The sequence below is a fragment of the Bactrocera neohumeralis genome, chromosome 4 (genome assembly GCF_024586455.1).
Source record: "Bactrocera neohumeralis isolate Rockhampton chromosome 4, APGP_CSIRO_Bneo_wtdbg2-racon-allhic-juicebox.fasta_v2, whole genome shotgun sequence".
Taxonomy (NCBI): Eukaryota; Metazoa; Arthropoda; class Insecta; order Diptera; family Tephritidae; genus Bactrocera; species Bactrocera neohumeralis.
Window position 1 is genome coordinate 5425158 of NC_065921.1, and position 22746 is coordinate 5447903.

At 39.4% G+C, this 22746-nt stretch overlaps 2 protein-coding genes across 3 annotated transcripts; both read left to right on the forward strand.

Annotated features, from left to right (window-relative positions):
- Positions 1-60: 60 nt before the first annotated feature.
- LOC126757646 (activated Cdc42 kinase-like) lies at positions 61-16720 on the forward strand. Of its 2 annotated transcripts, XM_050471717.1 has the most exons (12): positions 61-446; positions 1617-1686; positions 1752-2145; positions 2210-2511; positions 2589-2729; positions 2791-2950; positions 3014-3336; positions 3404-3557; positions 3614-4380; positions 4450-4690; positions 14542-16314; positions 16393-16720. In XM_050471717.1, exons 1-12 carry the CDS (start codon positions 443-445, stop codon positions 16585-16587), a joined length of 4524 nt encoding a protein of 1507 aa, XP_050327674.1. In that variant the 5' UTR covers positions 61-442; the 3' UTR covers positions 16588-16720. The 2 variants fall into 2 exon arrangements, with proteins under 2 accessions (XP_050327674.1, XP_050327673.1); XM_050471716.1 differs by lacking the exons at positions 14542-16314; positions 16393-16720 and adding an exon at positions 4951-11260.
- Positions 16721-19463: 2743 nt separating this feature from the next.
- LOC126757651 (uncharacterized) lies at positions 19464-22591 on the forward strand. The gene is made up of 5 exons (XM_050471728.1): positions 19464-20709; positions 20781-21064; positions 21158-21390; positions 21453-21849; positions 21920-22591. The coding sequence occupies exons 1-5, from the start codon at positions 19521-19523 to the stop codon at positions 22427-22429; spliced, it is 2613 nt and encodes an 870-aa protein (XP_050327685.1). The 5' UTR covers positions 19464-19520; the 3' UTR covers positions 22430-22591.
- Positions 22592-22746: the final 155 nt, after the last annotated feature.

Sequence of the window (22746 nt, forward strand, 5' to 3'; positions counted from 1 at the left end):
TGCCAATCAGCTTGGGTACATTTATCAAATTTCTGTTTTCATTTTCGATGTAGTTTTCATTTCTCTGCATTTGTCTGGTTGTGCTTCGTGTTTCAAGTGCACTGCGGAAGATATTGATAAAAATTTGTACAATTGGTGTACTAATTGAGAAAATGTGTATATGAAATTGAAAATTGCAATTGTGCGTCATTTAAATCAAAAGTGAAGTGATAAAGTGTAGCTTGGGAAATGTGTGGGACCTTTTATACTGCGTTTGAGATAGCAGAGATAGCAGTAACAGCAGCAGGCAAAATAAAAGCAGAGATTTATGTTCGCAACAGTGAACGTCGCTGCCTATAATTACTAAAGGCATTGTTTTTGGAGGGGAGGTGGGGTATACGTCGCCGGAACTTGCAGCACTAGCACTTCCTTAAATGCAACAACAACAGAGGAAGCAGCTAAAATGGGTAAGCAGTGCTTAAGTGGAGCAAAGAGCAAATCAACAAAGAAAAAATTTGTGAATGTCAGTATGACAAATATTAAAAATGCTTAGCAAGGTAATATGTGCATATGTGCATAAAATTCAGATTACAAACGCGTTTGCAATCCGACGCCAGCCTATGACGAACACCAGCGCAATTGACACCGGCGTCGTCTACGTATCGTGTCCAAAAATATATATCCATGCATACATATTGAAGAATTTTGTATTCTGAAATTTTGCAGTTACCACCTTAAGTCACAAACTGACTTCAATCGATTTAACCAAATTCACGGGTAATAGTTCAGGGTAGACTGGCTACTGGCTGCTGGCTGTGAATTGGAGTGTAATGTCGTGTAGCAACAGCAGATACAGCGGTGTCCGTAATGAGTGGATAAAAAACAACATACCAACCTACCGGATAGCAGAGGGTTGAGTCAGCGCATTTCAAGTGCGATAACTAATTATGTTCGCAATACGGCATATGATGTATGTATGTATGTTATGTATGTGCCGCGTTCATGCACGGGTAGTGGGACGACCAGAAAGCAAACAAGTCTGCAAGGGCTCTGCTGCCACTTTTGTTCGCTTTGCGATGCTATGGAACATTTCGAAATAAGCGCCGTTGGCTATTTTTAAGTCATTCCCACAGCGTAGAGCGAACAACAATCTGCAAAGTGTGTGTAGCATTGCTGTCAAACTAGGCCAGAGCAACTTTCGCAGCACGGCAACGGCAACGGCAACGGCAACTGCAACAGCAACAAACAGCAACCAAAAATAATTCACCGTAGCCATGACAGTCGGCCTAGCATATGCTAGATTCAGCTGTAGCACGACAATTGTTGCGCGCTCCCACTTCACACCCACATGCGGCATGCAACCGATAATAATAATAATAAAAAAGAAACGTAAAATCGAAAGAAATGACTTTTGTCTCCATGGGCAGATGTAACGGATGTACGCGGGCGTTTGAACAACTGCATTTTTTTGTACAACAAAAATGTTATTCATTTGCATGGCACTCTTATAAGTTTCAAGTAAATAGTTTAAGCATAAGAAAAAAATGAGTTGGCTATTTTAGTCTAAAATGAATTTATGCCTCAGTTTACAAATTTTTCATACCGAAATATAATACATTTTTTTTCTACTTTTCCAGAATGCTCCCAAATTGATTTATATGAGTTTCTAACAGAAGCAGAATTGCAACATTATTATAATGCAATCAAGTAAGTTGTATGGATATTAAACAGCGCCCACATTTGTGAATATATTTCATATTTCTGCTTTACAGAAATGAACTGAAAATTACAAATGCTGCCCACGTCAAATATGCGACTGACGAAGACCTCAAGCACATTGGACTGTCTCGCCCAGAAATACGTCGTCTGCGCAAATACTACGAGAAGCACTTTCCACATGGCTATCTGAGTAAAATAAAGCGCTTACTACAAGCGCCGGCCACAATCGTCAAGCGTGACGCCGGCGATGGCAGTACAACACTTTCAAATGCATCATTGCATAGCGCAGCGGAGTCGCCTTCTACAGCGCGCACCGCCAACTCACCCAGCAAGGCACCAAATAACAAGCATATAATACCAGCCGATTCTATAACGGTGAATAAACAACTGGGCACTGGCGAATTTGGCATTGTACAACAGGGCGTGTGGACCAATGGCACGGAAAGGGTTAGCACGCCGAAATAAAAATGAAATTTTAATAATAGTAAATGTCTTTACATATATTTTCCAGATTCAAGTTGCCATTAAATGCTTGTGCCGCGAGCGTATGCAATCGAACCCTATGGAGTTTCTGAAGGAGGCCGCCATAATGCACTCTATTGAGCATGAAAATATTGTGCGTTTGTATGGTGTTGTTTTGGCCACAGACTCTTTGATGCTGGTTACAGAGTTGGCGCATTTGCGTTCTTTATTGGAATGCCTAAAAGATCCCGGTTTGCGCATAAACTTTCTTACAATTCCAACGCTTTGCGAATTCGCCATGCAAATCTGCAACGGTATGCGTTACTTGGAAAATAAGCGTCTTATACACAGGTGGGCACAGCTTTTTCCATTTTCTATATGTTTATATAAAATAATGTGTTTCTTCCTACTTATCCTATTCGTTGCAGAGACCTCGCTGCGCGCAACATATTGGTTTTCAGCAAAGATAAGGTTAAAATTTCCGATTTCGGACTGTCACGAGCTTTGGGTGTAGGCAAAGACTATTACAAGACAAATTTTAATGTCAACCTAAAACTTCCTATTGCCTGGTAATAGCATACATTCTGTTATTGATTTGCATTTGTAACATTTGTACCTAATGCCTTACAGGTGTGCACCCGAGTGCATCAACTATTTGCGCTTCACCAACGCCTCAGATGTTTGGGCTTATGGTGTTTGCCTCTGGGAAATGTTTTCCTATGGATTTCAACCCTGGGCTGCACTTACCGGGTTGCAGATACTTGAAGCTATAGATGCACCAAACTATCAGGTGAATATGCTTGTGAAAAAAAACGAAAGAAATTCTAATTAAATGTTTTCTCGTCATAAAAAGCGCCTCGAGCAACCTGACTGCTGTCCGCAGGAATATTACACGCTCATGGTAAAATGTTGGCAAGATGACCCCGTAAAACGTCCAAAGTTCACGGAAATCTACGAGCTACTGCCCGATATGAAGCCCGAGCAGTTGAAAGCGGTTGTGCATTGTTTGGAGCCCAAGAAGGATCATTTATTGTATCGACAAGGCGATATCATAACAGTACTTGACCGCAACACGGGCACACCGTTTTGGAAGGGCGTACTTACATCGGGGAAGACGGGATTCTTCAACCCCTCAAATACCGTTGCCTATTTAGAAGGTTTACCCACTGCTAACCGGTGAAATTAAATTTTAATATTTTTTTTTTAAATCATTTTACAAATAATTTTCTCAAACTGCTTTTAGGGATTCATTTTGTCGCACCAGTGAACGCATTAGCAAACGCAAATTACGCACAGAAATGATATCAAAGCCGCAGAATGATTTCAAACACACCGGACATGTAGGCATCGATGGCGACTCATTCGGCGATATAGCATTTCTTGGCAATTCGCAAAATGTAAAGTTTATTCTTTCATTCCATTTATTTGTTATTAATTTCAATTCGATTTTTAGTACAATCACGTGCCACGGCAAATAGTTACACCTTATAAGCCATCGGAAGATATCGAGCAAACACCACTTTTACTGCCACCGACACCAACCAGTCCCGATTCCTTACAAACTGCCAGTGGTTATTTCCCCGAAGAGGGCCATGGCACCTCAATGAACCCCACATTCATCTCCTCAACGGAAAACACACCCAAGCATTTCAATACTGGCAATGGTGGACAGTCATCGTTCGAATTTCCCGGCCAACAGTCACTCAGCAAGTCCTTCAATCCATTTACCCATAAGGGTGACGATGAAGTTATGCGTAGTGGTGGCACACTCGCTATGCAAAACAACAATTACGGTCTAGATAGTCAAGGCTTCCAAGGAGACGTAGCTGCGGGTAGTTCGCAGCAATGGCGTGACGCCGGCAAGAACGGCGGCAGTAGTGAGGATCCGCACGAATACCATGAAATTTCCGATGACGAAATGACTGCTGACAAATTAGACTTCGGACCGTCACTGCTGGATGAAATCAACTCGATGTTTGGCTCCATGAGCGCCAGCACAAGTGCGGCCGCATCGAAATCGTCCGATTTTGAGCACACAAACAAAAAGAACGAATTCGCCGAAATCACTTCGAAATTGGTGGGTAAAAGTGGTGATAGTAACAGCAGCAAGTTCGGCACATCCTCGAAAAAGAAGTCATCGGGCACTGTCAAACCCATATCGGTGAAAGATGAGCGCATTTTGAATCAAGCGATCGAAATCGCTAACGAAATCAGCGCGAGGTGAGTTCACTATCACTTTACGAAAAGGCTGTTGTTAATACTAACTCTTTGTATTGCTTCTATTTGTAGGTCCATGAATGATCTAGTTTGCGACCAATCGTCCAATACACAAAGTCCAAAACGTAAATTTAGTTTCCGATTTCCGCATTTAACGAGTAGCGGCAGTAATGCCAGTGACAAGGCGTCTGGCGGTAATTCCTCGCCGACAGGGGGCAGCGCGAATGCAAACGCAGCAGGACAAAAGTCCTTATCGCCGTATTCGAAGAAGAAAAATTTCACTGAACAACTGGAGAGCATACCCGATTTACAGGTGAGTTCTGGTGTTATTTTCTATCCAAGTCCCATTGCCTCGCTCTATACTGAACTCTCAACGCCGTTTCGCCGAATTACTAACAACAACATTTGTATATTTCTCCCTATCCCTAACGTGTCTCATTTTATTTGAAACAAAAAAAAAAATTAAAATTTTATTATAATTTGTTGTTGGAATTTTGTTTGCTGTTGTTTTGTTTCATTTATGTTCATATGGCTTTTAATAAAAATGAAACCGCAAATGGTTTGCAAAAATAGCGATTTCGCTCCTTAAGTGAAATCAAGAATGTTAACGGTCCCGATTTGCGCATACCAATTTTCGATAAAGAAAGTTCCGATTTTTGTTTTGAAAAATCGCGTGAAATATTAAGTCGTCCATTAAGTTTAGATCCACCGCCGTCCCTAACTCAAAGCTCCACATCGCCCTCTTCCGCACTCGATTCGCAATCGCATCGTTCTGTGCGAAATCAAAAAAGTATCAGCGAGAACATTATGGATATCGAGAATACGTTGAAGGCGCTTAATTTGGATTTCATGCACACCTACACGGAATTGGACAAAACCGACTCGGATGAGACCTTGCTAAACGAACAGTTCTCCAATATCGTATCGTCGATCGAGGATGAAATCAGTAGCGCCACCGGCAGTCTCAAATCCGCTATCTACAATTACAGCAATGGCGTACAGACGATGTTCGATTTCAATGCCGCGACCAGTCATTTGGACAAGCACTTGCAATATATCAATACACAGAGCCATGCGCAGGCGCAGTCGGCACTAGGTGATCTAATGCAGGACCAGAAAATGGCCGAAGACAAACGCTCCAGCACACCCGACACGGGGTTTGCCTCGCGTGACACGAACATCTCGCTTTCGCGACGAAGCAGCCAAAAATCAAATTACAGTCCACAGGAAAACTACTACAGTCCCAAAGAAACAGCGACGTTGGGCCCTAGCGGCAGTAGCAACAGCTATATGACGCATAGGGATGATAGCCTGCAGCTCGCAACAGAACGCTTCAGCGCCACGAAATATGGCAACTGCGTTTCACCAAATAAAACGTCTGCTCTGAATGCGAGCAATACTTCGGTGTACTCCAGCAATCAGCTTAAGAGCAGTGCTTGCGCTTTGGCCATTATCGATGCCGAACAATATAAAGAGAGTGGTCACCGTCAGCGCTCCATGTCTTTCACCGACAATCCAATGAACCCCATCTCGCCGGTGCTGTCCGAACCACAGCAGCGCTTGAAACGCCGCTCTACGCACTCGGCTATGGAGAATCGCACTTCACACAAACCGCATGTGCGCAGCGCTTCATCTTATAAACCGCGTTCCATACGCGCACGCACATTGCGCCGTCTCAGCTACAATCCCATCATATTGGACTCGAGCTCATCAAGCGACGATGACCCAATAAGCGATTGCAATCCCAGTATTGCGCGTTCGGAGTGCGACATACGCGCGCGTGTCTCCTCACTCTATCGACGCCGCCGACCAGCAAGCGGTGGCAGTGTGGCTGGCAATGGTGTAGCACACAAATTGCTGACTCCCGGCTGGCAGGACGATGACGCGACGGAGTTGACCACGGTATCACAGAAGAAGTTGTACGGTTCAAATGTAAGCATAAAGTCGGCGCCGCACTACAATTACGGTGCGCGCGGCATGTCGCACCATTACAGTCGTCAGCTGGAGGAACAATTTGCCTACGAAGACCGTATTTATGACTTTGGCGGTGGGCGCGGACCGGGTAATAATTATAGCGGTAGTGTAGCGCCCACTATGGGAGGTCTAACAAGAGGCATGGACATGAATGGTAGCAGTGGTCGCGTTGGCAATAGCGTAGTTGGTATGGGTTTGGGTGGTGGCGGTGGCTCCGGTTCCGGTTCATCCTCGGCTACATCATCGGCGCCACCATACAATAGCGGCGCCCCTATCACCAGCATGGGAAGCGCTGGTGAACGTAGTTTCAGCGCGCTCAGCGGCATCAGTGCGCGTAACGCAGTCTTCCATGAATTCGATGTCAGTCGTTTGACCGGCAAAAGTCCCACTTCCAACTTCGCCAATTCGTCGCCGGAGGAGCGTAACCGCGCACATCCCTCGCCGCCCAAGTCCTTGCCGCTGCCGCCGTTACCGCTGTTGAATACGGCAGCGCCAGCTGCAGGACCTGGCATCGCAACGTCACTGCAGAAAAGTTTAGGCAGCGCTAAGCAGCAAATGGAATTCCACTGGCCGGAGAAGATACATGCGTCAACGGTGAAGCAGAATGAGTTGCTCTGGCGACAACAGCAGCAGCAGCAACAACAACGGCCACAAAGCAAAACGTCTGCCAAACATCAATCGCACAACGCGTTCTTGGGCAGCATGCGCGTGAGCAGCGCGACTGCCGGCGTTGCACTGGGCGGCGCCGGTGGCATCCCCGGCGAAGCGTCCTACACGAGCGACAGTTCTTCCAGCGATAGCGAGGAGTTCGCTTTTCGCACCGAGTTCATACCTCACGTACCACCAAGCCCAGCTCCATAACTAAGAAAAATGCTGAGATATTTTTTTAATTTACTTTTTGGCAATGTGTTGGACGAGCAGCATTAAGCCGAAGAAGTGTTGAGAATTGAAAGTACAGTAATGTGAAGAATTGAATTAGTTATAAGCAATATAATACATATTCAAAGCAGTATTTTATTGTTGTACAAAAACAAAAGTATCAAAAGTATATGTTCTAAAGCAACGAAAACGCTACTTGTTGCAACAGCAGAAAATTGTTGAAAGCCCTCAAGCATAAGTATGTATATAATTAAATGTTACATTGCAGCGACCGCTGTTAACCCTGTCACCTGGGACCGGTCTCAATCGTTGCTTTCAGAATTATAAGCACTCGTTGGGCATGTATGTTGTTGGCAGGGCCCCGAGATTATACAAATCTTATATGATGTTGAAGGGAGAATATATACAAATACGTATATTTTCATTTGTGCAGAAGGCAAAGGCTTGTAATGGCAGCCGCAGCGGCTCCTGGTCCGTCACTGCGAAGCTTGCTGTTTGATTTTGGGAATTGTTGCCGAAATGTTTATTGATAAAATATCAACAGCAGCGCAGATAATTCTTAACATAGGGAGTGCCTTATCGAAAGTAATTATTTTCTGCATCAAACGCACCCACACACACATACACTCACACATTTTTGCGCAGTATTTTTGTTTAATTGACATCTCGTACGATTTTCCACAACTTCCGCAGCTCAAATTCTGATCAAATAATACAAACATACATACGTGCAACGTGCAACAATAAGTCATGAAATTGCGAATTTATGTCATCGTCACCCATTAATAATATTACATACATACATGCATACATAAATGTGAAATGTTCCCTAATGCAAAAACAACTACAATGCAGACTTGCAGACTTTTTACGCGCAACAATCAATAGCTTAACGGATTTTTTACAAATCATATTTTTTACAATTTATAAATTTGTTTACCAAAAACAAGAAGCGACAGCGAAGCTTCATAAAAACAATAATCTTTAAACTGCGAATAAAATAAACATGTTATTGCAAGCATAAACACATTGAGAATTGAGCGGAAAATAACTGCTAAGGAATAAAAAAGTGGTTCCTCAAAAAAAATAAAAAAAATAAAAAAGAGTTTATAGTTGTTGAGCAAAATCTCCATATTGATGGTTAACTTTTCCGAAAAAATTTTCAATTAATAAATATATTGATATATTGTCATTCCAAAGCGTAGTCAATTTATAGCATTAGGCAACTCTGCGCTCTCTTATGACTACTTCGTTTCGTCAATACAGTGAGGCTGAAGTCAAAAGGCAAAATATTCATCTTTAATCTTACTTGTACTAAATATTGGATAGTCGAAAAAGTCTTTTGGTAAAAAAATAAGTTAAATTTTGCTAAGAAATACGAAAATACTTTCTCGACTACCAATATTTGTTGTATGTATGTATAACAGTTTAAAAGCAGGCGAAAATAGTTTTTTTTACCGATATCCGGCTGAAATGCTCAATATAATAGGTTACCAGAGCTAAAAGTAAATTTTAATCTTGAAACTTTAACTTGCTAAGTAATTGTGAGTGCGAACAATTCTATTGACTTAGGGTAACTGACAGCAACAAAAACATTCTGAAATGATTTCTCTCTTTCTTATTCGAAGAAATTAATGAAAAATGAAGAAATTTACTTGGAATTTATATATACTATCTCTTACTGAAACATTTTGCTAATAAACGCGTGACTCATGTGAGGTTAAACTGCCTTATACCCGAAGTTGTGAGATAAATTCTTTATCCGGAAACACAAAAGTTGTCTTTTCTAGTATTTTAGCCGCTGTAAAAGCTATATGTTTGACTACCACTGTAATAATTTGAGTCTATTACTAGCGAAACTTTGAGAATTAAAGAACAACTTAATTAGAAATAAATGCTGAGCTTTGAAATTTGAATTCATGGATACATTGGAGGATTATACACGTATCATCGAACTGCTTCATAACAATGACGGAAAATCCAGTTAAACAAAAATCAAAATAAACTAAATAATTAGTACTTAACCAAAAAGTGTTTGATGTTGAGAAAAGCTCATGAGTTCAAAGGTTTTACAAAAATAAATAACCAAATACAAAAATACATCTACATACATATGTATATAGCAGATAATACTAAGATCTCTCTGATTTTATTGCTAGTGAACTTGTTTGTGCAACCGCCTTAAACACACAAACTGATCCTCATTTCAATAAACAAAAATAATTTTAGCATCAATTTTTAATTTGTGACTTTACAGGCACTCAAAACTATGTATTCGAGCTCAGCAGCATTAAGAGATACTAATATGCTGGCCCCTCGAAATAATTTATAAAAACCCTCTCATGCAATGAAATTCCTGTATTTTCGCAATTTATTTCCGATATTCAAAAACCCATTCTCAATATGTATCTCTTATAACCTGAATTCCCAGCCACTTCGACAATACCTTTTCAAAAATTTTCGTTCGATTTCTGATCTTTGCTGATGATGGATCTAAGATCTTGATGATCCTTTTCCTATGTTTTGGTTTTCGCTTGATTTAATGCGTTCTGTACAGTTAAAAGAAAAGAAATTTTCAGATTTTTGTCGGAGAACACTTTTAAATTTTTTGATTCGAAAATTTTAACCCTTAAGATGGGTTAATCGAAAAAAAAATCGATTTTTGACCACAATTACGATCTTAAATTGTTAAATTAAAAGTTGAGAGCTAGTCTACCGGCTGCTTCTGCGGTAGAGTACGCATGTATTCAATTTGTCGCTCACCATATACTTATATCCATTGAACTCAGCTGTCATTTGCATACTTTTTCGTTACGGAATGACCGTACCCATTTTGACGCCGCTATAATGCCGGTTGATCCAGAGAACATAAAACAATGAGAAGGTGCAGATTCGAAAGCGAACATTTGTAAATTTTTTTATGATCGTTTTGCCTCCTCCTCAACATTATTTTTACACACTAATTAATATATTACTTGACTTCTTGACTTGATTTCTACAGCTTTCAACTTAGTGCTGCAATTCTCAATTGTCGAATCCTTTAAAAAATGTTACGCTCTGAAAATTACGAGTGCCTGTAAAGGAGATACAAAATACTTTTTAGCATAGCCAAACGTTTTTAATCGCTTTTATCGCCTCTCCAAGCAACGACCTGACGGCATTTTACATTAACGCATTTTTACAACAACAAAAATACATTTTAACGTGCTTAATATTCCATATTTACTGGCTCTTAAATCTAGAAGGTATAATATTTTTCTAAAATCAGTTTCTCTACTAAAGTAGACACTTAATACACTTATGCTAGACACTATATACCAGTCCACAAATACAGTTAAACCGTTACATATAAGAATTGATCTCTTGACAGCTTAGCGTTTTTTAGCGTAGCAATGAAATGTTAAACGCTCGCAATAATCGCAATATTGATAAGGCGAGATTATTTGCAGCAAAGCATTAATTAATTACATACATACATATATAGTATAGGTGGCAGTATGTGCTTGCATACATATCTCTCCACATTTGCTCGTATTATATACTATTATATCCTTAGGTATACAACATTTGTCGACATCATCAGCGGAAATTTAAATTGATGTTATAATTACATACATACATACATTTATATTATATGCTATATTATGCTCTATTTTATTGTACCATATATATATTCGCGAACATATATAGACATTAGTACGATGATTACTTCAAATATGGGGTATATGTAAAATCATCCTTGTATGTACATATAAATTTATAATGTATGGTCAATGCCATTTATTATACGAGTATTCTCATTTGCCCTTGACCTTTCTTCATGCATACTTATCAGCATATTTATTTGAAAAATCCCGTTTTGCGGTTGATTCAAAATTCTAGTTAATAATTATGAAGCAACACACTCCATTTACATATAAATATATTTAATCTTATAAGTATACTTATGTATGTGTACAAATGTACATGTACTCGAATCTTGGTTTCTTGGCGACAAAAATTAAAGCAAAAAAAAAAAAAATTCAAAAAATCACAATTAACGTGATAAGGCAAAAAAAGTCTATTTCTACTCCTAGTAGCTCGTATTACGACTTTATTCTGATCGACTAAGAAGCGATGTTTAAATTCTAAATAAGGAACGCAAAGCAGCAAACTTTTATTTAGAAGCAATAAAAGTAAAAAAAAAAATAGAAAAAGCAAAAAAAAAATTGTATTTTATTGTATTTGCATGTCTTGCATTGCCGGTTGCATTTATAATGTTTCAAAACAAAATATTTATGAAAAAGAAAAATAAAAAAAAAAAACAAAAAAAAAAGAAAATAAAATTGGAAATCTAAAAATTAAAATTAAAAAAAAATTAATGATTAAAAAATAAAATTTATAAAATTAAAAATATGAAAATAAAAATTATAAAATTAAAAAAAAAGTTAAAAATAAAAATTAAAAGTAAAAAAAAAAAAAAATAAAAAATAATAATTAAAAGTAAAAACAAAATAAAATGTAATAATTAAAAATAAAAAAATGAAAAATATAAAAAAAATTTAAAATATAAAAAAATTAAAATAAAAATAAAAAATGTAAAATTAAAAAAAAATCAAAAATTAAATATAAAAAAAATAAAAAAAAATAAATTTAAAATAAAAAAATAAAAAATGAATATAAAAAATTAAATAAAAAATAAAAAATTAAACAAATGTCAGCTGTATTTTCTATTCTATTAAATGATGAGAACTAAAAACCAAAAAAACTTAAAAAACACCTAAAAACATAATCAAACTAATATTACACATACATACATAAATACTTACTTATACGCTACCCATGTTTATTATATACAAAACCATAAGAAAAGCGAAAAAATATAAAAGGACAAATTATATATTTCAAAACTAATGTAAATCAAACAAAACTGTTGGAACGTTCTGTTGAATCAAAATGTTGCTAACTTTCGGCATTAATTAAAATGTTCAAAATAAAGTAAAACAAAAAACTGAAGCAAATGTGAAATTAACGTAACAAATCAAACAATAATACATACGCATAGTTGAAACAATTGAAATATTGAAACAAGATAGTACAGGAATTCAGTGCATGCAGTTCAAAAACGTGTTCGGTTGTTCGCAATTTGACATCTACAAACTACAACAAAAATATGAATTAACAACAACAATAATGAAGGAATTAAAACTACCAGAAGCAAATAAATAAAATATTATTGTATTTCTATACAAGAAAACTTGTTTATTTTACTAAAATATTATGAGCCGTAAGCTATACATATGTATATAGGCTATAGCTATAAACGTATATACATATATATATATAAACTTCGCTGCAACCAGAAATGGTGCAGATCATAATATTGTGTTGAGATTATATTATCCTATTTTAAATAGACCGACAAAATCTTAGCTTTCCAAGTCATTTAATAGTTGAGATGGGTTTCCTCGGGGTAAAACAGTATTTTTTCAACAATTTTTTTTCACAAAAAACAAACATATGTATACTATTTACAAAAAAAATCACTGAAATTCGGCCATTGCGTCGCCATTTCCGGTGACCCCTCGGAAAAAAGATGCGCCCGCTTTGGCAGAATAACTCCTTACAGGATCATCTAAAGTGAAAGAGTACATATTTTAGTTAAACTTTACCTTAGAACTTGGTGGAAGGAAAAAAACAGAAAATTAAATTAATTGCATACATTTTTATAAGAAAATTAAAATTTCACGACATTTTTTTTTTCAAATAATTGTAATCGAAATGAAACCCTTCATCCAAGTCTTTAAAAATTGCATCTCAAAGACCCTTATAAAATTTCATGAAGATCAGTTGAGTAGTTCGCGAGGAATCTTGCCAACCGACTTCTTAAACACAGTTTCGAAAAAACGCGTTTAAAGCCGGCGCACTTAGCCTAGCTAGCCTCTCCCTTTGCCTTTTAAAGTTCGCGATTAGAGAACAGAATTAAAAATTTACCATTGAAAATCCCTTGATTTTTTTTCAAAATATTCTCCATTACCTTCTATAACTTTTGTCATTCTGATTGAGGTTCCTCCAAAACATGCTCTCTGAACGCATCAACTGCCTCTTCAGGTGTTGGAAAAATTTTGACTTCTTAGTTAGGACTTAAGAGTGGATGACTCATCGAATCGTTAAATTACGTGTTGAGAACTCGAATTGTCGTGATGGAACAACTTTTGTTAAATTCGGCTCACCTGGAACACTGAGCACCTGGAAACACCTTTTCAGTCGACTGCTGTTTGCTAAGTCGGGCTCATACGTATAAATACACGATTCACCATCTGTCACCCCACTAATGCCTATAGTCAGGGCGGATCTAGAGTAAATTTTTTTGGGGGTGGGGGGGCGGTGGTAACTATAAGAACTATAGGGGGCAAACTATATAATTTTTTACTTGATTTGAGATTATAATTTAATGTTTGATCCATATTGTGTAAGCCCCTGTGGATCTGTTCCTGCCTAAAGTTGTCTCAATCTCACGATAAGTCACATGACGATTTTTCAACATTAGTTTCCTCACAGCATAAATAGTTTCCGGAACAACTGATTTTGAATGACATTTCCGAAATTCGTTTTAGAGTGATCTAAGACCTTAATGGAATTCACCATATCAACGTTAAACACTGGTCCTTGATGGAGCTACATCGCCAAAAATTTAATTAAGTTCATCTATGCACTCTTGTTGAGTTAAACCACGTGGAAAGTTGTAAAAAAATAATCGCGATTTAATTCCAGTTTTTGGTCGAGAAGAATATTTTAAGTTACTCTAAACAATAGAAATATCGTTCATATGTCAAAACGTCCTGAGTATGTATTACATCAAAAATGTCAAAATTTGTGACAAATTTGTGAGTTGCCAGATTGCAACACTAGGGTTGCCGAATCCCGAAATATAAAAGACAGTCTACATACAAATTTTGGCTCTGAAGGAAAGAGTACGAGTGAAAAGTTAAAGGCGGGTAAAAGTGTTATTGATTTGAACGCAGGCGAAAAGTGCAAACAGAAATTCAAAATTGACGCTGAATGAATGGAAGTATATGTAAATGAAATAGCTAATTTTTACAAATGCAGTAACAGTGTTTCTTAACTATGAACCTAAAAACCTTTAAAAGTGACTTGAAATTTAATTTGTTTTTTTTTTTTGTGATGATTTCTGCATAATCTGTGTTGGTTTTCATACTGTTTTTGCACACAATATTTTATTTACCTATATTTGTTTTTTATTTACTTTTCATTTAATTTATTTTTAATTTTCGCCCTTCAATCCCCGTCAATATTTCCATATCATTGCAGGCTATTATTGGCGAGGAGGGTCGGGAAGCTTACAACAGTTTGATTGAGCGCAAATCCTCACTTGGCGCTGGTCTCGGTATGGGACTCAGTCCCGCAGCCACTTTGCTAAGACATCTGGACACGAACGAATTCGAATTGGCCACCGCAAAAACATTGCCGCGACGCTCCATGCATCTGCAGGAGCGCAACGAACCTGCGCGCGGCATTACTTGTCGTGACAATGGTGATCAAATTGTGGTGCCACTGCACAATGCGCCACGACCAATGACATTGCCTACACGCGGCGCTGCTGGACGCGCAAAAAAGCTGGATGGCAGCACAGGTGCGCGTTTAGTTAACGGTTGCGGCACAAGTGAGTCCATCGAGCAGACTGCAACGTCGCCGATATGCAATGGGGACGGTAATGGCGGCGGTTCGTCGCCCTGCGAAAGCCCCAGCTACTTAACGAATACCTTCTATAAATTTCCCGAGAGCGCTACTACAAACCCGCCGCCGGCAACAGCTGCCACAACTACGCCCACCGACGATACGACAAACCCAATACCGCTGCCGTCGCGTGAAGGCAAAAAACACATTAAGACCAATGTCAAGCGGCATGTACGCAAATATCCGCTTATAATACCGGTGAATGGTTTGCAGCGCACGCTAAATATGGTGACGGAGACAACACCCACGGAGGACGGCATAAAGCCGGTCACAGCGCTTACACTTAGCAACGGCGTGATGCAGCGTGCGCTAACAACGCCGCATACTGCGCAATCGAAGGTGACAACTAACAAGGCGGCCACAATGGCGTCGCCGATAGTGGCGTCGGCAGAAACGCCAACAACAAAGCACGCGTCACAACGTCACTCCAGCGACGGCCACACCTATCAGAACCTGGACAAATTAGCCGATGCAGAGAGTGGCTCGGGCGTGAATACCACTGACTCCGCTTCGTTGCATTTCGAATCGATACTGGAAGCCGACTACGACAAGGGCAACGTGTTGCAGTCACCCGATGTGACGGATGGTTTCTACAATTTCTCCATACAAAAAGAGCACTACCGCAAAGACAAGACGGTAGATTTCGATACGAACAAAATGTGCGGCTTATACGTGAATGAAGATGAGCTGCGCAATCTGGACATCGAAAGGAACTTAAAACTGCAACAAAATTCGGCGGCAGCCAAGTCAAACACAACAACAACAGCGGTGGCAACTGTTGCTGTTGCCAACACACAAGCACAAGCGCCCGCAGCAGCTGCGACGTTGACTACAATAACAAATACAACAACGGATATTAAGCCAGCAGCCTCTGTGGTCACCACAGCCACCATAACGTTAGCTAGCCCAGCTGCTGAAGTCGCGTCAACACCAAAAGTTGTAACAGCACCAGCGCCGGAGGTTGCAGTTATCAGAGAGAAGAGCGGCAAGTGCAACCTGACAGCAGACAACGAGCTCGCCGGCAATGCGCTCTTTAAAAAAGTGCGCGAATCCGTCGATCTGGCTATGGATAAGAAGCCGTCTGGCACTACCACTGCAGCCAGTAACGCTGGCTCTACTAGCACCAACAAAGTGCACAAAGTAGCGCGTGCTTCCTCCATTGCAACAACAACGACACGCCCACAAACCGAAGCGGAGTACTTTGCGGCAGCCGCTGCGCGTCTAAAAGACTCGAATTCCGTGAGCTGCGAAGATCTGCTAGAGTTTTCCGACAAGAAGCCGAAGGGCTGCGAACGTGGCGTGGACTCGGATGAGGTGCGCATAATGGTGAAAGTGCTCGGCAAGAATGTGAGTAGCAATAATTTAGTTTCCTAGTTTTTTTCCATAAGAGCACTTTCAAAAATATTGTCTTTACCTGCTTTTCAGATTGTCGAGCCGACGCGTTGCCTACAATCACTCGAATTCATCGGCTGGGATGTGCACAAAGCGATCAAAATTATTAAGCTACAAAACATTTTACCCGCAAAAGAACTGAGTCTGGCCGCCACCGTGGAGGCCTTACAGAAATACGACTGGGACTTACACACAACGGCGCTCAAGCTAAAAACCAATAAATGCTAATCAAACAAATTGAAACTTTAAGTTCAACCGACAAGCGCCACGAAATTAGAATTAAGAATTGAAAACAAAAATATTTTTCTATGTTGTTTTTTTTAATTGCGAATACTAAAAATTGATTGTGATTACTTTTTGCTCGAAAGAAAACGATTAGGCTCATATACATACATATTTTTGTAACCATTGTAATAAAAGTAATAAAATTTTATTTTAAGGAGAAAAAAAAACCGAAAACTGTAGAAGTGCCAGCAAAAGCTCATGTACACAACAAAAGCAAAAACATATTTACAGTCTTATACACGCATGTGTCATACAAAATAAAAATTAATCTTTAAGCAAAAGAAAAACAAAAACAGAAACTGTAAACAAAAGCCAGTCAGTGCCTTTTCGCATTAATGCGCCGTTGAATCATCTCTGCATCAGATGTTGCCGGATATCAATGAAGTTGAAAATACGAACACCGAGGAAATCTCCATATGTGCCTTGGCTTATGAGCGATTTGAATATTTGTATGCCTATACATACATACTCTTATGGCATTGTAGCACAGCTCGACTGCAAGTGTGTATCTCATGAAAAGTACTTATTGCATTCGTTGTATTGCATTTCACTAATAATTATAATATTGTCAACGCAACCATATCTTTACTCTTACAATTAAGTTAACACTTTAAACTGACTACACATATACATATATACATACATACATAACTATTGAAACGAAATGCAGTTATTTTCAATACTTTTTAGTCTGTTTCTAATTCCTTAGCGCGTCTTTATACGCCTCTAGCTCTTTAAGTGTACAATTTATTACATACATATTTACATACAACTATATACATTTATCCACGGAAACATTCACTATACAAACAGATATTTATATACATACATACATATATGAATAACACTAAACGAAAATCGATTAATATTAAATATTAATGCCAATTCAGAAGAAATCGAATACTCTGCATTTGTAATACAAAATATTTTATTATACATACATACACACACGCACACAAACACACATATATAAATATTTACAAATTCATATGATTTAATTCAAAATATATTAAATATAATATACATACATACGTATGTATAATAAAAGTGGTTTATTGGCTTATCTGTTGCCTTGCGATATTTTCCAATTTATCTTTTGAAATTGTAATCTAACCATTCATTTATATACAATACATAACAAAAAATACAAATAAAATCAATAATTTAATTACTAAACTGCTGGTGTAATAATATTGAATAATAATAATATTTGGGGAAATGCAAAAGTTTTGCTGGGCTAGCAGGACGGGACTGATGAGCGGCTTGTAGAGTTTGGTCTTCGTTCGTCGAGAGAGGACTACATATTTCAACTACCTACTTAGACCAAAGTAGCACCTGTTGGCAAGAGTTATTTCGCGTTGGATTTCGAGGCTGATATTGTTGTTAGTGTTGACGACAAATCACGAATGCGATGTTGATGACAGGAGATATTCCGACTTGTCCTCGTTCACAACAAGACCCATACGCTTCGCTTCCTTATCCAGTCTTGAGAAAGCAAAACTAACGGTGCGGTTGTTGAGGCAAATGTTATCAATATCATCACTGTACGCCAGCCACTGTACACTCTTATTAAAGATTGTGCCTTCTCGATTCAGCTCTCCAGCTTGAATTGTTTTCTCCAGCAGTAGATTGAAGAAGTCGCAAAATAGGGAGTCGCCTTGTCGGAAATCCCGCTTGGTATTGAACGACTTGGAGAGGTCCTACCCTATCCTGACAGAGCTTTTGGTGTTGCTAAACGCCTGAGTTCGCAGCCATATTAGCTTTGGGGTAATGCCAAATTCAGACATAGCGGGATAGAGGCAGCGCTTTTTCGTGCTATCGAAGGCAGCTTTAAAATCGACAAAGATGTTGTGTGTGTCCATCTTTTCATGCGTACAGGGTTTGTCCGGAAAGTAATAAGACTGAGTCGATTTAAAAATTTTTTTAAAAACCAATCGTTACAATTTTTTCAAAAATTTCAAAATAGGCACCTTCTTTATCGATGCAGCGCGATTTCCAAGCATTGAAGGGGTCACGGAAGGCATTCTCCGGAATAGCCTTGAGAGCCGAAGTGCTGTTTAGATCCCCTCTGTCGTCTCAAAATGCTTGCAATTCATCGGCCTTTTCAGGTAAGAAAACAAAAACAGTAAGGTGGACCACATGTGGGCTGTAGGGCGGTTGCGGAAGCATTGGGATGCCATCCTTGGTTATGTAGCTGTTCACAAGAAAAACGGTGTGAGCCGTGGCGTTGTAGTGTTGCAAGTTCCAATCGGTCTTGTCGAACCCGATTGACCCGTATTTGTATAGTCTGGGAATCCATCAGCCCCTGCAGCTCGGTTTTTCTTCAGGCGGAAAATTGATATTTGAACCTCTTCATTGCAGGGCAATGGAACATATAATCCATCGAACCATCGGGTTCGCCATCTCCAGTTGTTACACTTCCACTGTCGTTCAGCAGGCTGGAGAAGTGCTCCCTTCATAAATTCAATATGCTCTGGACATCAGCCACTACATCCCTCTTTGCTTCCTACGAGAGTATACTCCGCTCTTGAAACCTTCTGTTCAACTTCGTCTAAACGCTGGATTAATATCAATAATCTTTAAAACTCCTTTGCGAGAAAAATCTATACTTCGTAACACACACATAAGTATTATAAAAAAAACTTAAGCAATTAAAATGTTACGGGTTTTCACCTCTAAATCGGTAGCATAGTTTTTATTGAATATTGTTCACGCCATAAAAAATTATTCCAATTTCATTGCTGGCACAAAATTTTAGTTTTGTCGATTAGACAACAAAAAATCAAGAGCAGCACAAAAAAATTAAAATTTTATTATTTTTAGAAAACATTTGTGCATATATTTTGATAAAAAAAAAACCGTATTTGCATTAGAGAATGCACAAGAAAAAACCAAAAAGTATTTACACTTCGCGCTCCTCATACTCAGACCGTGCCAAGAAGGAGAACGAGTCTTTCAAGGAGGTGATCGTGCCTGTACAAGCGATCGAAACAGCGCTGTTGTTGCTCAACTCACAGGAGGACGCAGTGCTTGTAACCGTGTTCAAGAATATCACCGAGTATGCGCGCAAGCAGGACGAAAATGTGGAGGAACTCAAAAGACTGAAACTGCTCGATTTGTTATTGGAGAAGAAGTTCTATATGACATCCGAAGCGGTAATGATCCGACGTTTCGCCACATACTTAGCTTGTACGCTCGTTGAGAGCATGGATGTGTTGCGTGATTTGGAGCCGGAGAGAGTGGTTTTTATTTTAGGAGTATGTTTGGAGGCGTATTTAATGGAAGTGGATGATTTTAGTTTGGAATATTTAACGGTGATCGTAAATAAGTGCCTGCAAGACCCACAAGTGGCCAATGAAATGTTACAAAAGAGTGATTTCCTAGAGAAGTTCTTCATGCAGGTCTCAAGCACCGAAAATCCGGACATCTTGTGGCAATCCTTCGAGGCCATACACAAAATGTTGCTGCTGTTGGATGCCGAAAAATTGCTGGCGTTCAGCACATTGCCAACATTTCCAATCGACCGTGTGCTTTGCGATATCTTAAACGAATTTGTAGACATACGAAGCGCGGCACTGAAGATCGTCAAAGATCTGATTGTGGACACGAGCGATAAATCCACATTCGCCGACGTAAGTCGTTGTGTATTTACGCTACAGCAATTGACGCAACTATTTTGCGATTACGCCATCACCGATCACGGCAACGAAGCGATCGAGGCACTGGCCACGGCAATGCGTACCGAGAAGATGACACAACTCTTCTTCGAGCATAATTTCTTCGACCGCATTATGCAGAATGTGGGCGCTCATTTGCTGGAGTATGCAGCGAGTGTAAAGTGCAAGGTGATTTGGATATTTGCCGAGAACGCCCAATATGAGCACTTCCTACAGCGCATCTACGAGGCAAATGTGACGGATCTATTCCTGGACTGTCTATTACAAGTGGATCCGTATGGCCCAGCGCCCTATGTGATAGCTGGTTTGAATCGCATAATGAAGAATCCGAATGCGGCCAATCGCATATTACAGTTCTATGAAGCGGGCGTGATAGAGCGTTTGGCATGTACGAAACTAATTTATATTCCTTTTCGACGGTTGTTTTATTTTATTTTTTTTCACACCTCTCTTTCAAAGCCATCATTTCTCAACCTGGCATCGATATACGCACACGCGAACAGGCTGCCGATTTGATTGGCAATTTACTGCGATTCGCTTTCCATGACACCGCGCACCAGTTATTGGCACTACAAATTTCTCTGGTCTTGGGTCGCATATTTGGTCAACAGCCACAGGATCTGTCCATTGACTTTTTACTATCGCTGTTAAATATCATCGAGCAGTTGGCGCAAAATGAGGACTATCGTGAAATTTTGGGTGAATCAACACTGCTCACCATGAATATTGCGCTCATGCTGAAGGTGCGCTCTCCATTTTCTTCTCTACTCACAGCTCATCGTATTCTTTTTAACTTTTTTTATTTTTTTAACTTGACTTTATATAAATTTACATAGAACTCCTTCGCCACGGCCATACTGGTGAACAACATTTTCCGCTGCCTCTGCACCTTGGCTGATGAAGCGCCGGTACGTACCGTGCTACTCTCACACTATATCGCACCGTCCATGAAACGCGGTCTAAAGTCTCTCTCGAATCTGGTTAAGACCTCAGTAACGAATTTCATTATGCAAACCGCACGTTTTCCCGAGATGGTGCATGAATACATCGAGGCGGGTGTTTTAGAAGTGTGAGCTCACTCTCCATACAAACTCATGCTCGTTTTTTATTTCCTTTTTTTCGTATTTTTAGACTTATTTTAAACCAGCGTCTGGCTATGTGTGTGTCCACTTGGGGTCCAGCGATCGAGGCTATACTTTCCAAGTGCCCAAGCCTTAAGTTTTGCATACGCAATCATCTCGGTTTTACAGATAGCACTGCCGGCAATGACTTTCTTGTCTCCAAACGGAAGTTCGATGATTTTCGCGTCTTCCAAAACATTCTCAAAGAGGATGTATCACCGTTACACCCGATTTTAGTCGTCAATTTCGAACGTAAAGTATCACCGCCAGATCTGATTATAGAAGTACCAATAGAATGTTTTCCGTTGGATGAGCGTCCCGATGTTGCGGGTATCTGGTGCTACTGTCGTAAACCAGGTGATAGCGAACTACCGCGCATACTGGATTTGCTAAATGAAGAACTGGATGTGAGTACTGGGTGTGCATATACAAAGCTGTCACAATCTTATAACTATCAAACACTCTTCTATCTCACAGAAATATGGTTTAATGCAAAATCCTGCGAAAATGAGTCGTTGTATTGACTTCGATAATTTGGCCAAACGTGCCAAAGTCATCGCCGAGATAGTAGAGGCTGCACTTAGCAGTAATCTTAAACGACTGGATCTCAACACAACCGAAGAGTGCTCCAATCACACTGTCAAGTGTCATTTGTATGACATAGCTCGTGCGCTGCACTGTAACTTCATACCCATAGGCATGGTACACACTGGTTGCCAGTTCGAGCGCGCAATTCTTTTCAAAGCTCTGGCCGATCAAATCGGTTTGCCGTGTACCTTGCAACGCGCAGTCGACGGTCGTCTGTTATTCAACGAAGTGCCACTGCCGGTGGAGATTGATCATGACCCTCACTGCGATAAGAAGACTATGAAATTTATGCCTTGGCGCATGTTGCGACCCACACATATTGTCGATCTGATGTTCAATGTCGGTGAACTGTATCCGATACAAAGTCGGCAAGCGCTGCAGTATTTGAGATTGTATTAAAAGAAACGGATTCGAAAGCTAGAAACAAGTGTGGACAAGCAATCTTCCTTAAAACACATGATATATTTGTCAAAATACTGGTACTAAATAAATCAAACTACTATTTATAAATATAGTTTCGTATATATGTAAAGTATAAATAAATAGGTCTCTGAAGCTTTAGTCCACGGTCAAAAACAAAATCAAGATCTACATAACAAAATATGCAATTATCGGAAGTTACTGATACAAACTCTAAGAAAGTTTCTCACATGTTCTCGGCAATTTTTTTAAGTTTTACGCGTCAGTCATTCTAACTTTTCGCCAATTTTCCTTTT